The sequence below is a fragment of the Coloeus monedula genome, assembly GCF_965178545.1.
Source record: "Coloeus monedula genome assembly, chromosome: 8".
Taxonomy (NCBI): Eukaryota; Metazoa; Chordata; class Aves; order Passeriformes; family Corvidae; genus Coloeus; species Coloeus monedula.
This window is the reverse complement of record NC_138788.1, coordinates 25,406,204-25,423,100: the sequence shown is the minus strand read 5'-3', so window position 1 is coordinate 25,423,100 and position 16,897 is coordinate 25,406,204. Positions and strand designations below refer to the sequence as shown.

The 16,897-nt window shown below is 43.1% G+C and overlaps 1 protein-coding gene across 4 annotated transcripts in view; it reads left to right on the top strand.

The window, feature by feature from the left end:
- BTRC (beta-transducin repeat containing E3 ubiquitin protein ligase) overlaps nucleotides 1-16,038 on the top strand; it is a 125,679-nt gene extending 109,641 nt beyond the window's left edge. For 3 of the 4 annotated variants that reach the window (XM_082285955.1, XM_082285953.1, XM_082285956.1), the window contains 5 exons: nucleotides 625-743; nucleotides 4,951-5,061; nucleotides 5,666-5,744; nucleotides 9,031-9,224; nucleotides 10,248-16,038. In XM_082285955.1, coding sequence (XP_082142081.1) covers nucleotides 625-743; nucleotides 4,951-5,061; nucleotides 5,666-5,744; nucleotides 9,031-9,192 — 471 coding nt within the window. In that variant the 3' untranslated portion in view covers nucleotides 9,193-9,224; nucleotides 10,248-16,038. The other variant, XM_082285954.1, reaches the window with a different exon arrangement.
- Nucleotides 16,039-16,897: the final 859 nt, after the last annotated feature.

The window sequence follows — 16,897 nt, the reverse complement described above, 5'->3', positions numbered from 1 at the left end:
TTAATGAAGAACAGTGACCACACAGGGAAGATGGCCCTTGGCCGGATCTTCCTTTAGAAGCAGCGTTCTTCCTCCTGCTCATTTGCACTCATTCCTCCTCAGTTGAGCTTGCACAACTTGTTTAGAGAGCTTATGGTAAATCAGATCCAGGTACAGCTGCAGTTGAAAAAGAACATTTTTTTCCTGTGTTGTTTTTCTACATGACCACTTCCATAATCTGTTCAGTCATTTAAACAGTTGTTAGAGGGCAGCATGGGGACAAAAGTGAAGGTGAGTGGATAGGAGACACTTAAGTGTTACTGCTATGATCCCAGTCTGCAGCATTAAAGAATCTATAGATTCAAGAGAATCTATATCATGTGTAAATAATAGCCTAAGAATACTAAACCTGGCACCTAATTTGATACTGTGTGGCAAAAATCTTCTGTGTACAATGACCCAACCTGCTATCAGTTGCAGACTATAACCGCAGGTCATCAGAGGGGTAATTTTCCCAGTCTTAATGATAGCATCTTCATTAAGAGTATTCTGGATGCATCTATGTATCATACAGACACCATCTTTTGTTAGTCTCTTCGTAATAATTTTGTCTCTGTGTGGTTCCCTCCCCCCTTCCTGTCACAGGTATGGAACACTAGTACCTGCGAATTTGTGCGCACCTTAAATGGCCACAAACGAGGCATTGCATGTCTGCAGTACAGAGACAGGCTAGTAGTGAGCGGCTCTTCAGATAATACCATCAGGTGAGAGACAAACTCCTCATTGAAGAGTTCTGTGCAAGCACATTGTCTCTGGTGCCCTGGCACGTGCAGAGGTTAGGCAACTGAAGTGCTCTGTACCCTTGTCAACTTTGAAATATGCTTTCTTTGGTATAGAACATTGGGAACTACTGGAAAGAGATATTAGAAGCCTGTTTTACTGTGTTGTCTTTCATCCTCTACATCTCAAGAGTCCCATACTAATCAACAAGTTGCATTGCTCTGACAGTTCTGGTGTATGAAAGAGCTGGCAAGTACCACTTTCTGTGATGTCCTCTTGTGATATTTTAATTGGACTATGTGTCTAGTTAAAGGGGTCAGATTTGCAGTAAGAGGCATTTAATCCTCTGCAGAAATCCTCCTGGGCTCTCGCCAAACTCTTCTTGTGGTACTTGGCACCTGGTTAAGTTTGGAACAGCTGGTTTAGAGCATGAAGTTCAGTTTGCTGCCTTTTGCACTTCTCCAGCTGCCCTGGTTGCAATCTGAGATTTAACTCTTTCTGGTATCATGAGCCAGAATTTCTCCCTACATCCTGCAGCTGCTAGGAGAGGGATGTCCCACTAATTTCAGGATGTACAGAACAAGCTTGAATATTAGTTTATGTGATGCAGGAAAATGGCTCTGTCATGGAAATGGGAGTAACAGCAACCTCCCTTTTCCCTTTGTCATTTCTTTACAGTAATAGTCTGCCTTCTGATAAAACTTGAAAGCTGGACAGTGTAAGCAGGAACCCTTCACTTCACATGTCAGTAATAATTTTTCCTCAGTGAGAATGATCCATGCTGTTGTTTGCCTGTGGACTTGGTTTGCAACATGCTGCCTTTCCCTGCTCTGCATTTGGTAGGAAAACAGCGGTCCTTGGGTTGACATCACCAGGACACTGTGCCAGATTTTAGTACAGGGCTGTCTGAGAGCATGACCAGGAGAGCTGAAACTTCCATCTCTTAATCAAGGGAAGAAGTGTTACAGGGACTGTGTAAGAGCAGCAGCACTTGGTGAGAACTTCTGATCTTCAAAGAGAAAAAAATAAGCCTCTGCAGTTGTACTGTGAAACTTGGTCTCAGAAGTAGAATAAGAAATAGTTAAATACTACAGCAGTTAGGGAAGGATCTAAAATATGCAATGATAATAAAAATAAATGTCAAGATAGTGATAATGCTAAACAGGAATACAGTTACTTTTATGCTTGTATTGGACAAAATCCCTGCTTGACAGATAAATTGTGCTAGAATTTCAGGAATGTTGACAGTGAATCTTAATGGAAGTCAAGTTTAGCAGCAGTGTGATCAAAGCAAAACACTTACCTGATGCTAAAAGACAGTTTTCTCCCAGCCATTAGCAGAGGGCACAAGTCAGTGGAAGAATGATTAAGAAAAAGGTTCCTAAGTCATCTTTGTGGATGGCTTGGTGCTTTGTAGTTTTGATTTTAATCCACTACCAGATGTTGTGTGCTGGACTTCAGTAGAGGCTGATACAGAACTTAAAAGTTCATTATACCTTAGGTGCAGGGAAACTTTTTTCCAGAAGATGACTTTGTGATTTCTAGTTTTGCAACTGCAAACATTAAGGACATGTGAAGTAGCTGAGACTTCTGCAGGGAGACTTCACATTGAAAAATTATTTAGGTTTTGATTTAGGCCAGAAATTTTACCAGTGTAAGAGGACACAACTACATAGACGTCACTATCATTGTGCTAATTTCCATCTAGAAGGAACTTGTCCCTCAAGTTTAATCCAATCACTTCAGTATCTTAGCTTCTAAGGCCAAAGTTCTCAATTGCTACAGACAAACATGGTGTAGAAAAAAGGGAATCAGAGAATTTAGTGCAAGAAAACAAAATTAGACTATATCATCTTGGGTTAAGTTTTTAATGAGTGGTTAGTCTTCATGTATATATTCTGTTTCTAGTATGTGCACACATAAGGATCTGATACTGATCTGTTTAGAGAACAGCATGCTAAGAGATGGGGTTTCCAACTCACCTGCCTTCTGTACATCTCCCAGCTCTGCTTTCAGGTGAATTAAAGGCTGAGATAATTGCAGACCTCCCTCTACTTCCAGAAGTTCTCCCAAAGTTATAGGAAGGAAGAGTGGTAGTGTTTTTGACTGCGTACACTTTGTAGTGATTTTTTTTTTTTAGTTAGTTCTCAAGCCTTAAATTTAGCTCTTTTACTGTTTGTTCCTTTGAATATTTAAAGAAGTAGAAGTTAGAGAAACTTATGAAATCTGGGAAGTACCCTTGGCACCAATTCTGCTAGAAGACCCTACTCTTAATAGCAGTTATTCCTTTGTACATGAAGGCCTATTTGCCACGTGACAAGGGATATGATCACCTCTTGTAATCCCATTCAGATTCAGGTAAAACCTTAGACTGGGACCTAAAAATACAGGCCTGAGTTAGTGTGATGGAGCTTCCCAGAGCTGCTGGCAATTTCAGGATCAATGGCAAGGAATGGAAACACACGGCATGAAAGTTCCTGGCACAAGATTGCTCTTCAAATCTTTCTGCACCAGTTAATCTCTGGCATTGTCCATCCTGTTTACAGTCCTTGACAGACATAGTGCTCTCTGACCAGCCAGAGTGCCTTTGGCTGACCTTTGCCATGGAGTTGCTTGCTCTGACCTTGACTGGTGTGCTGTACTCTAGTGAGAACTGTTGGGTCCTTCACAGATTCCTGAAAGATCCACTTCACAGATTGAAGAATCACTTTGTGCTCCTTGTTGGCTTCAAACATGTGCATAGACTTATCCTTTCTCGGTTCTACAGTGACAAAAGCGTTCTGTTCATTCCTCTGTTGTCCAAAGTGAAAGCAAGTTGTTGTGGCAAGACAGCTGCAGTCATTATCCACCAGCCTTGGGCACACATCAACTGGATCTGGATTATTCTCTGGGGAACCTCAAGAGTAAAATATGTGGGGATGGTTTATCTCTTTCTTTGTCTCTCAAGCAAAAGTGACCTGACCTCTCAGCAGCTGTGCTGCTTCAAGATCTGTCACCCAGAGAAATTCCACATATTTCCCCATATTTCTCACTACTGTGAAGTTCATGCCAGTCAGAGCACTTACTGAATGAGCATTTGAGAACATCCATGACTGCTTTCTTTCTGCTGTGTGTCAGGGAGCCGGAGCAGATATTGCTATTACAAGACTACTGTATGAGCAGAGCATGTCTCAGCCAGAGGTGGAACACCTCTAGACAATACATGTCAAAGAATTTCAGTTCTTGTAGGCAAATACTCATTCTTCATCCATGGTAGTTGGGAGTCATGTCAAAGAGCTGGCAAAAGTATGGAAAACAAATAGACTTACTTCATAACTGTTTGAAGTGTTGAACTATTTTTCAAGGTAGCATGCAAGTGTAAAAATTATGTATTTTCATTTATTCTCCATGCTGAAAATCCATCACAAAAGCCAAAACTCTGGGATATTTACAGTTGAGAGAATAAGGTGTTGCTGGGTCTCTTACTGTATACTGGTTTGGGTGCCAGAACCTTTTTAAAATACTGTATTATTAGAAACAGTTCACAGAGAGCCGCAGGAGTTATTTGAGAGCAAGAAGAAAATGCATTACAAAATAATAAACACAGAGCATCCATTTTAGCTTATGCATAAGGTGCCCAGATTACAGATTAAATTTACCTTCTCGGGAAGAAATGACAAAGGAAAAGGTCTTGTTAATTCTTATACCTCTCACCACTATATGGATGACTTAATTTGTCTGATAGTAGTCTCCAAATCAGAAATGGGCATGTAGAGGAACAGAAAGGGGCTCATACCCTGTGAAGGTGATCATATCAATTGAAACAAGCTGCCAAGGGGATTGGTAAATCTCCCTCTTTTAATATCTTAAAACCAAGGCATGACACTTTTATGAAAAACGAACCTCAGTAAAATAAAGTGAGGCTTACTGTGAAGGTAACTGGGAGATATCCTGTGTTACTAGAGCAGTGGATACTAGACACAACTGGTTTGTGACTCATCTCCCATTACTGTAACATCACAGGGTCATGTGGAAAATCGTGAATCCATTTAACTGTGGGAAAAGGAGTGATGAGTGTAGTTTGTTTCTTCTTTTTTGTTCCATTATAACCTTTATTTCCAAGTTTCCATTAACTACAAGCAAAGACCAAATGTTTCATTGCAATGCTAAGGTATTAAAAAATTCTTAATGCTTCTTTGTACTCTCTTCCAGGCTGTGGGATATCGAGTGTGGGGCATGTTTACGTGTACTGGAGGGCCATGAAGAGTTGGTGAGATGCATACGCTTTGATAACAAGAGGATAGTCAGTGGGGCATATGATGGGTGAGGTTATCAGTATAGTCAATGCTTTGCATCTTCCTGTCTGTCTCAGTGTCTCCCATCCTATTTTGTGCATCTTCTGTATAAATATCAGACTCTCTGTCTGTCATCCTAAGAGGACCTTCTCATGGCCAGTAAATGAGGACCATGCTACAGAGCATAGCTTTCGTTCTTCTTTCGAAGTAAGTCCATGTGATTTGATGTGTGTGGTCCAGTTCTTTTCCTTGTAAGAATATCTGACCAACTCAACCTGAAACCTCTTCCAGCTCAACCACTTGTAAGAACAATCTTTCCCATCTGTGGTTATGTCTGCAGGACCATTTGCCATTACAGACTAGATGTCTGCACTCCCATGTGTTTCTGTTAGTTATTACCACCTGCTTTTTATGTTTTACTTTGTTGACAGCATATTTTTCCCTCCCATTAAGTTCTATAAGCTTTCCAAAGGGGAAATGCAAGAACCAGGTCTCAAGAGCAGAAGGATTGCTGTAATTTTCCTTAAACTGGTGCATTAGCTAAGTTGTACTAACAGGGTTTTTTTTTCCGTGAGTACTTGCTCTTTTCTCTTTAACAGAACCATGGTGTTTGTGTATTTTTTCATCACTAGGAAAATTAAAGTATGGGATCTTGTGGCTGCTTTGGATCCCCGTGCTCCAGCAGGGACCCTCTGCTTGCGAACCCTTGTGGTAAGAGCTTTTGATAGAGGTGTTGAAAAAAGTGTGCTTGTTCAGGGCTATCTTGAGCTGTGAAAACTCATCCTCCAGTCTGCAGGATCTTGAAATAATTTCTAGGGGTCTGGTTTTTTTGGATGTCCAGCTTTTTTTTAACTTTGCAAGCATTAAAAGTTAGGATCTCTGGACTTTTTACTCCTCTCTGGACTTTTTAACAGTTTTATTCTGTGATTTGAAGTTAATAACTGAAGCCATTTTTTAACTCATCTTTGGAATCCATGGGCCAATGGGTTTACATTAACCTGTGTGTACCTGGTAGTACATGATGCAGTAGTAAGTTCTCTGAATGGTTGACACGAAATTTCTTAAAACTGCTGCATTCCAAATTTGAGGGATGGGAACGAAAACACCCTTGGGATTGCTTTTAACTGCCTTTTGGGTGTTTAAAGAAAAAGCAGGTAAGGATTGAAACAGTAAAATAGCCTTATGCTTAAACAGCAATTGCTCTTTTCATCCTGTGCACTGCTTTCTAGTGCAGGTCCGTGATGGTGTGATTAAAATGTTATTGTGTGAGTGTTAACAACATTCACAGTCATGTTTAACGGCTCTGCTTGGTCTTGCAATAATGTGGGAAAGTTGTGAGAAGAATGCCAGGATAGCCAAGGCCTTGGGATGGTTCCTGTAAGTGTTCCTCCACCACATTCAACCCAAAAAAATGGCACCGTTGCTGGGGATAAAGCAAGATTTCAACCAGTACCAAAATCTCATTGAAAAAGAAGTACTGTACGTTTTTATTTCTTAGCTTGGAAGTGTTTGGGCAGTGTTTGGGTTGGTATATGTTAGACCTTTTCCTGCTGTGGCATGTGACTGTAGTCTGTGCTCTAAAACAGGATCGTACCAAGGCTGTCTGATTCTCCAAAAGTGTGGTTACCTCTCACCAGCTGAGCTGTGCTGGCTGACCTTCTGCACACTCATCAACCACCTGAATTGCTCCTGTTGTTGTAGATTTCACTGAAGTACTTTACATCACATTTGGTGCAGGCTGTGAGGTCACTAGGACTCAGCTCAGGTAGTAAGATCATTAAGCCATGCTACCTTTTCCAATCATGTATTTGGACCATCAGCTACAGGGTAAGAGTCCATGAGAGCTTTGGATGCCCACAGGTACTACGCTGAAAAACCTTCTTGTTAGCCAAATAAAAGCACAAATAGTTTCATGGCTGAAATCCAGAAATACGCTTTGTCATTGGTCACCCAGTTCCAAGCTGTGGAACAATTCTAGGTCCATGAGCTCATATCCTGAGAGTCTAAGACTTAAGCTTGATATTAGCAGTGTTTCTGCTCCAGCCTGAGACAAATGTGTGCCTAGTAACTTGTAGACTTAATTTAACTGGTGTGATTTCCTCTGCATTTTCCAGCAGTGGACAGCCAAAGTGCCCTAGCTAATTATATTATAAATCAGAAGTGGTGGGATGGAAACACTGTAGGAATCTCAACACATGGATACTCATAAATCCCTGTTTGATAGCAATGGAGGGGGCCAAAAGCTGGGTGGGGAGCAGAGGAAGCTGTTGCAGTGCTTTTAGGACTTCTATGACAACAGGGTGTCCTTATACCCACTTACCCATGGTTTGGGTTTTTTTTTCCTCTTCCCTCGTCCTCCAAAATTAAACCTGGCTGCACAATGAGCATCATGAGTCTCCTGCTGCTTGTGTTCAATTTTCAAACAGTAGGAGGAAAGTGCACAGATAACAAATGTTCGCTGCATGCCAGGTCCCTTCCAGTTTTGTCTTCCGTTAGCTGGAACAGTGGCCACATGAATTTGACAGAAGCTTTCCATGAGCAGAATAAGCTCACAGTTCAGCTTTCCTTATGACCTAAACAGTCCAGCTAGGGCAGCCTTTCTAGGCCACAGTGACTGGGATCAAAAAGGGAGTTTTGAAAACAGCTTTTGAAAGTACCTCTCTCTCTTTCTCTCTCTCTCTCTCTCTCTCCCCCTCCATCTCTGTGAGTAATCTGTCAGTGGATCTGACTGTTGTAATGATACTTTTTGGAAGAACTTCTTTACTGCTACAGCACAAAATCTGGAAAAACACTGCCCTTAAGAATAGGTGGGAAGACAGAAACTCTTAAGATGTTTATAAGACAAATTCAAGTTATACTTCGAAGATCAAAAAGGTCCCATTGATTAGAAATTCTGAAAAATTTATCTTAGAATCTGACTTATGTAAGCATTTCTTTTCAGATAATTTTGATTTAAAGATTCAGAAATTCACTTTAAAGCAGCTATTGTGTTTTGTAAACTGAGCTGTATTTTTGTAGTCTTGTGCTATAAGACAAAGGCTTTCCTCTCCATAACTAGCAATTCTCTTTTGCCTAAATGTTTGAGAAACCTGTAATTTCAGTATTAAAGTATTTTAAGACGTGTTTTTTTCCTGACCCTCAGAAGCCCCTTGAAGTGGGTGAGAACTAAAGAGAAATGCGTGTTCGTGGAAGAGATAGGGCTCACCCTCGCTGCACAGTTTCTGTTCCCTGATGACCGAGGAGGAGGCTACTGCTCTTGGAGTGTTGTGAGCACCAAGAGCAAATAGGCAACACAAAAGGGAAAGCAGAGTGGATTTGCTCTGTGATATCCAGGATCCTGCCATTGCCTCCTGTTAATTATGATCTGAACTCTTGCCAAATCATCATTGCTGTTTCCACTCATTTGGTGCCTCGGAGCAGAATGCAAACTGCCTATAAAGAATGCCCTTTCTAGATCATATTTTTAGAACTGCTTAGGAGGAATTACTACTGTGTCACTGGACTTTACAACAGGCTCCTTAGTGTCCTCCGGGGTTAAACTGTTTCCTCTTCAGCAGTGGCACAGATGCCAAGTCTTGAATGCAAAGTTCTCATCTCTTCCCCTGTAACCTACTGCACCTGGGAATGCTGTAATTTCAGGAAGGAGTTTTGCCATGGAATAAGGAAGACAGTGCACCTGTCAGCCTCAGCAGATGGAATTATGTGGTGGAGGGAGTTTGGTTTGTTCTGCACAATGTGTGTCTAATATTGGGATTTAAGGAGTAGTGGGACAACTGTAATGTAAACTTCCTGCAAGTCAAGTACTCAGATATGGCAAACCCTTTTCCTTGAGAGAAGGTTTAATTTATTCTCTGTGATGGTGATGCAGTGTGTCATGTGGGGTTTACTGAGAAATTAATATAACACTAAAATCAAGCCCAAGTTCATCTTCCCTGCTCCATCCCAGGTGCCAGCTAGTTTGCAAAGTAACATGCCGTGTCTCCTGCTGGCATTTCAGGAGCATTCTGGAAGAGTCTTTCGACTTCAGTTTGATGAGTTCCAGATCGTCAGCAGCTCACATGATGACACCATCCTCATCTGGGATTTTCTGAATGACCCAGCTGCCCAGGCAGAATCCACTCGTTCCCCGTCCAGAACATACACCTACATCTCCAGATAAATAACACTACACTGTACCTCACACTCGCACAGGTAAAAAAAAAGAAATAAAAAACTTTAAAAAATAAGGTGAGGCTCAAAGGTGACACTGGAGGTAGTGTGAGCCTGCTGCTTGAATAACTGGCTGGGTCTATCAGTGTTTCACATCTTGGTTATACAGTAATTACAGTGTCCTGTAAAAGGACAGGAATGGTTCTGATACCTTAGAATAGGGATTTTATTTTAGGATTTGTGACATGTGGTGCCTATGACTCCCCCTGACGAACTCCTCCTCCTCTGTCCATCATCATCAATAATTAAATCAGTTATACTGCTGTCCGGAAGGAAGAAGGGGTTTCTGCAGAGCAAGCAGAGCAGCTGCTGCCTAACAAGAGAATGCAGATGGCCTGACCCTGGGCAGTTGTCACCAGGCATAGGGTTTTGCCAAGAACCTCCCTCTGAAGTGATGACCATTCTCCTCACTTTGCAGCAAGCTGATTCAGGATTACAGTTTGGCTAGGGAAGGAGACACTCAGGCACAAGCACAAGCCCAGGCAAATTAAATCACGATGCATCAGTGTGCAAAATAATTTAGTGATAGGGCCTAGCCCTTGTTCTCTCTTGCATAGCATGGATGTTAAATTATTCATATCAGAGCCTGGTTGGTTTGCTTATCACCTTTTGTCTTGGCCAGCACAGTGGGGGGAGGACAAAATGTTTCATATGTTTGGGTCAGTTGTAGAGTGAATTTGATGCATATGAGTGAAGTGGGATAACATGATTGCCTGCGTGGGTGGGTACATGCAGAATTACTGTTAAGAGCAGTAAACATAAGAGAGAAGAATGGCAGAAGAGCTGACAGGCTTCTGCAAAGGGGTGTCCACAGTGACATTTTCCCATGAAAATGCTCTATCATGGGGCACATCCTGTATCCTTTTCGGTAACTGTACAGTGATGCTCTGGACCTGTCAGATCTTGATTTTCTCAAACACTCTGGTCAATCAGATGTTATTTTAAATCATTAAAAGGTTTCGTATGAATGGGGTTTGTTTCGTTTGTTCTGTTTTTTGTTCCCAGGACTCATTTAAGCTGCAGTATTTAAATGCCAGGACAAAAGAACTATCCACGTAACCAATACTTGCTGAAGAGAGAGGCTCTCAGACTTGTTTCTGGAACAAAGTTGGCATGCGGTTGATCTCAGACAGGGTCTACTCAGCGCGGCTGACTGCTAAAGTGCTGCTATATCAGAAGATGACTTTTATCTTTCATGAACAGTTAACATTTTTAAACCTTCCCATCCCTTTCTTCCCTCATTCCCCTCTTCATGTTCACTCTTCCCTTTACCCCATTTGGTTCCCCTCCAAGCCCAGTCACCAATGTCCTATGAATATATTTAAGATGTTGCCAGAATGTGTTGCTTTGCTGTTAAGCAGAAGACTTACAGCCACAGTGCATCCTGCTGAGAGTCACTTCAGGGTGGGTGGGAGGCTGGGTGGGGAGGAGGCTGCTACTCAGGCTGAAGTCAATATCCACTGCTAGGCCTTTGAAAAAGCATTCAGCTCTGAAGAGCAACAGAAACACTTATAACAGCCAGACCATCACCCCCCCAACCCCAGCTTCCCTGTGGCTTTTGGCTGTTCTGACTGCAGGCTTATTTTTTTGTGGAGAGAGGACCCTTGAAATTTGACTATTATGAGCCAAATCCATCTCTTTCCTCTCCTGCCTGCTGTGCTAACCCTTTGGAAGCTGATGCATATTGTAGTCTCCCCTTAACATCTGCTTGGCTGGGGAATGCTAGTCAATGACAAGTTAAACTCTCTCCTGCCAAAGTCCCAAGCATGATGGACTGGGGCTGAAATCCTGTCCACCCCCACCCAAGATGAAGTGTTGGCCCAGGACAGTATTTCACTAGCAAAGGGATTGTCTGTACCATCTTCCTCCTGCTGTTCTCCCTGAAGACAGTATGTTGCTGATGGCTTATGAATCATTCTGTAAATTGGAGGAAGTTTGAGGCTGGGGTGAGAAGGAAAGCTGGATTTTGCTCCTATCTTTCCATTCCTTCTCCCCTCAGAGAGGCTGTAGCTGGGTACTGGAAGAGGGAGCTGTTAAAAACTTGGTGGCACTCTGAAGAGCCACCCTAGAGTGGAGACACTACACAAACATTCTGGCCGTGACAGTAAGACTTTGCCTCACTTGAATGAGCAAATGCACACCCTGGAGATGGTGGTTGAGTAAAATGAGTGTGGCCATGAGGACAATCATTGCATTTAGCAGTGACTCCAGGCCAGTTCTGCAAATTTCTGGGGCTGGCTTTGCTAGAAGGGATTGAGGAGTTTTTGGTCTGCTTCTCTAACCTATGCACTGCATTGTGGTTTAGGGACACAGGCTGATTAGTCCTTTTGCTGATAGCTGAGATGGGTCTTTGCTTTCTGGCTGAAACTTCTGCAAATTGTCATTGTTTAGAAGACAAAAAATAGCCCTGAAGAGGAAGTACATGAGAAGCAATTCTGCATGTCTCTGAACTGGACAAAGGTCTGGGGGTAAACAGCTCTCTTCACAGAGCTGGAATGAATTGCAGCTGGCCTGCATTTAGATCAGAAAAGACTCTGTAAATCAGTCCCTGGCCATTCCAGGTTTAGGCCCAGATCTTCTGCTGTAGGTCTGGAATGATCTCCACTGCTTTAGTGGGGAGTTGCTCCAATCCCACAGTAAGAAATTGAGGTCCTTTGTCTCTGGGCTGGAGGTGTTTAAACTGGCTTTGTTAACACCCTCTGAACTTGGCAGATGGGATTTTTTTATAAGCTTTTCTCATCAACTTCACTTTGCTGGGGAAGCAGTTGCATTGTTTCTAATTGCTTGGGATGTGCTTTTTCCACCAGTGAAATCTAGCAAGGAGCTGGTCCTAGAGTCCCCAAAGAGCAATCCAGAGGGCTTGAATAATTTAGCTAAGACAGATGAGAAGGCAATGAAGTTAGGGAGGAGGGTAAAGCTGGTTCTTGGGGAGTACCTAGTGCATTTCTTGAAGCATGTGGGCAGCAGTGTTAAGCATCTCAGAACATGTGATGACACTCCTCTTTTCTGTTTGAACTATTACTGTAGAAGAGTCAAACAGGTTAACAACTCTGTTCAGATAACAGTGACAGAGCAGCTTACCTCTGCAGAATCATAAATGAGTTCTGAGTCACAATGTTTATCCACAACTAATTTTGGCACTACTTTTTAAGTCCAGGAAGGCTGTTTTGGCTTTCAGACGGCTCTACATATCATGAATATTGCAGTCCAAAGCCAAAGTGACAAGGGAGCATAGAGAATCAAAGTTTACGTCCCAAACTTTGTTGAATTCAAGTTCTGAGTCTTCATACTGTTTGAACACTGTCCGTCTAAGTTCAGGTATTAAAAGGTCTGCAGCATGGCTGCATATCAGCAGAGGTTTATATGACCTTGGTGAAAATGTAATAATTATTTTCCTCAGTTTGGTCTTCCTCTATCTTTTCCATTTCTGTTACTGTAGAAAACAATGATCTGTTACTCCAGCTGCTGAAGGCTGCAGAACTTCCTAATATTTTAATGACATCTTTGTGGCCAACACCTATAAGGATGTGTTTTATTTTTGCTAGTTGGGAGAACTTGGGAAAACTGGCAGACTGGCTGGCCAAACACAAGAGACACCACCATTGTAAATTGTCCTTGGTTGTCATAGCCCTGCTGCTCTGTGCTGCTATTCTGTTGGGTCCTCAGAGTATGGTACCATACTTTGTACTCTGCTGTATAGAGCTGTTTAAGGTACATTTAGCAAGCAACTGCTGAAATCCATTTTTGGCACATGGTAAGAAAGGTGCGTCACCCTCAAGAAGGGACTGTGTGTGGGTACTTCAAACAGGACTGCAGAAGGGTGAGGATTCCTACCCCACTCCCTGAATTGTACAAATTTTCTGATAGCTAAGAAGGAAACTGAAGTTAACTGATCTAACTTGAACTTGAAACTGCCACAGCCTGGCATTTGGTGGTGTTTATTGTGCACCCAGGGAGGAGCAATCTGGTGAGTAGATCTCCCAATGTCAGAAGAAAGTGGCTTTTTCAAACTCCCTTCCCTTCCCGTAGGATATGTGTGCATGTGTGTGTGAGTGTGCAAGAGTGCATGTGAGAGAGAGGTTTCAGCATGAACAGAATGGATAATCCCTCAACCAGATTGGAGTAATTGCAGAGTTTATAATGAAAATAACTAGAACATGCCTGCTGAAAGGAGATAAAAAGGGCTGGGAAGTGTCTGTGGGCTTTTAAGTGTTGCACATTGCTTTGAAATGAAATACCTCTGCTGCATAGAGATCGGCACTTCTCCCACAAGTAGGAAGCTCATGCTGGCCTTCCACCTTGGATTATGGGATGGAAAGTACTGGAGGTGTGGGACAATCTGTTGTGGCCACACCATCTCCTGCATGTGACTCCTTTGCAATAGGGCACAGTTCTGCTGCAAGTATTTCTTGTCCTCAGAGGAACACAGCTTGCTTTCAAATATGCAAATAGAAAATGGCATGAAGGAGTTTGCAGTGAGATAACTTCTACAGCTGTCTCCTCTGGAGCAGCTCCCTCTGCTCCCTGTTACCATTCAAGGACAGACACATCCGCTGTTGGAACGGAAGGATTCAGGTGACAAGCTGAGAAGTCTGTGATCATCAGAAACACTGAAATGCTTTACACTTGTTTCTAAACTGGAAGCTGACTTGGACCACCATGCTCTACCTACCCACCACCTGCTCCTGCTCCAAAGGATCCTTTTTTCTTTTTCTTAATTTTTTTTTGAACACTGAAAAAGCTGGAGAGTATCATGCACATTTCTCCACTCCCAGGTATGTGTATCTGCCCCTTCCACATGTCCCTTCCTCAGTCTGAGCAGAGCTCCAGGCTTGGTTCTGAGTTTCTTGGCATCCCAGCTCCTATGGGAAGCACCTCTCTGGGTTGGGCTCTTGCCTGACTTTGTTAGCTTCCTTTAACATGATTTTAGATCTGCCTTTTGTGGCTTATTATTCCTTAATTCACTGGGAAAGGGCAATATGTGCATTTAATAAATCACAAATGCTAGCAGCTCTTCTTAGCTAGGGAAGGGAACAGGAAGGAATGCCCAGCCTTCCTACTGCAGGCTTGCTCTTAACTATGGGAGGAAAAGGAGAAGATGACCCGAGTGTTTAAAAACTATAGGGGAGTGTGGGGATGGAGATGGATCTCTGCAGAAGTGGGGACAGTGCTGAAAATAGATCTTTTAGCCTGTGCAGTTGACTGGGAAAAATAGAGGTTTGCCATGATCAGAAGTCATCAGGAGGTGATCAAATAAGGCCTCCAACTGTTGAACTTGTCAGTTGATGCCCCTTTTAGGATGAAGTGGAGGCATAAGGAGAAAGGGATGGTCTAAGCTATACTTGCCAAGAGAAGAATGAGCTTTGCCAGGGTCTCCAAGTGGCATGCATGATGCACTTGACATGCTGAGCTTTGCCCTACTGTTCCCCTCAAAGTGATAAGCAGCAGCTTCCCAGAAGGAGGGGGGAAACAGCAAATGATCCAGCTGTCCTCAGAGGAGGTCTCCATATGAAATCCCTCTATCCTGCTGGCAGATACCTACTGGATTGATTGGCATGAGGAGGTCACAGTCTTTCTGCCCCTGCTTTTAATTCCAAGACAGGAGCAGCAGGTGCCTTGGGTGTATTCCTTCTCTAAAATCCCAGTCGTGGTTTGAGAGGAATGGCTGCCTGCTGAGCATTTGGCTTCCCCTCCTTTCCCCCCTTGCCCTATTTTTTTTAAAGATGAGGTGTAGCCAAACTGCTGGACAAAATCTTAAATCCCCAGGGGGAGCCTTGGCACGTTGCCAGAATAGATGATCCTTTGACTGGTCAGGAAACTCTTCCTGTGACTTTGTGCTTGTTCCCAAAGATCGCTGGGCTTCCACGTATCTTGCCCAGCAGATAACCCATGGGAGTTGGCAACGCTGGTTGATCCTTAGGGATGTTAAGGTGATACTCTCAAAATCAGAGGGATTCTGATGTACATGGATGTGCAGCAAGCCCTTTAGATACTGTAGACAACTCCTAAATAAGTCCCTTTTTTTAATAGCCTATCACCCTAAAAGATACCCTGATTTCTGCTCAAGCAGGAGCCAAGTGCAGCTGTAGCCAGAAAATGAACATGAAATACAAGTCTTCATCACAGAACAGCTCTGCTCATACCTGCACAATGAATAAGAGTTTGTTGCCTTCACAGGGAAAGTGTTTTAACCTCCTGGCACTTGAGCACTGGTTTACATCTGAGCAGAACTCCACGTGCAGGGGGCAGGCCAGTGGGCTGTCTGCAGTGACTTTTTACAAGGAGCTACCTGTGAGAATTTTTGGGCAATTCAGTGTGAAAACCTGGAGCTGCTTTTGAGTGTAAAACTTTGCTTTTGACTACTTTGTCTTTATCATGCAAGGCACTGCAGGGCTTAGCCTAGCCCCAGTTTTAGCATGGCAGAACAATAGTGTGGACCTCAGCAAAGTGTATTGTCCCGTTTCTTCCTGTCATTTTCCATCACTGCATTTAGGAGAGCTGCATGCCTGCCAGGCCAGCCTGTGCTGCATCACTCCGGCCTGCTCAGGCTGAGGTGGCTGTGGAAGTGGGAGAGGTGAGAAAGAACATGGTTTCTCCAGAGTTTTCTGTTTGTTACTCTGCTATATTTGTTATCTGGATTCTTAAGTAATGAGTGCTTTGAATTTTGTGGTTATGTTACGGTGATGTGTAGTTAATGTACTAATGTTCACTTGAGCTAGGATCATGGTAACAGTGTGGTTTGTTTTTTTTTTTAACTGTTCAGAAAATAACTTAAATACAAAGATTAAGCTGTGAATCTCTCCTGTTTTCCTTTGGGGGAGGGGGGGGGAAGACACTGTCAAAATATCAATCCTCTATCTTCCTCGAGCCCCATGTGTGTGAGTCACACGTGTGCTACACAGGTACCATACACAACATCTGCAGCACAAACACCTGGAAGTGCTGGGGACAAAAGGTGGCCAGCTTTGCCCCAAGCTTGAGGTAGATGCAGCTTCACAGGACACACAGAGTCTGCAGTAGCCAGTCCCACCTCAGAGCTGCTGCATAAAAGACTGCCCTGGCAGTCAGAAAAAAACCACTTATTCCTAAAACCACAGCATACTTTTTAATTAACACTCTCTCCATTCATAGTTAATGGCCTCTGGCTGGGGCAGATGAGTCTGCCCTGTAAGCCAGAGAGTGGATATGACTGATAGAGAAGAGCTGGAGCTGTCCTGCCCATTAAAAAAGTGTGGGGGGAAAGCTGTAAAGATTTTGTGTTTTTCTGGGTACTGTTGCAAGATCCTGGTAGGAGAAGCACAAATTTGTTTTATAAGCTAATCAGAATCCTGCTGTTCAATAATGAGTGAGTAATTGACATATCGCAGCACTGCCATGCAGTTCTGTGGCTGGGGATGCTGCCGTGCTTACGGCTCACCCGAATCAGAATGCAAGCACCCTTGCCCTCAGAATACCTTCCTCTTAAAAGTGCTCCTTGGATAGCTGCCTTGGATCTTTCCATTTTACTTAACAGCCCCTTTTAAAACAAAGGCCACCGCAGTTTTAAGATCCTGACTCCAGGGGTGGTCAGAAAACAAACAAACCCCTGTACTCCGACATCTCTCTCCCTGCTGGCTCCATTCTTGGGAGCCAGCAGGGGACTGGAGATTGTGAAG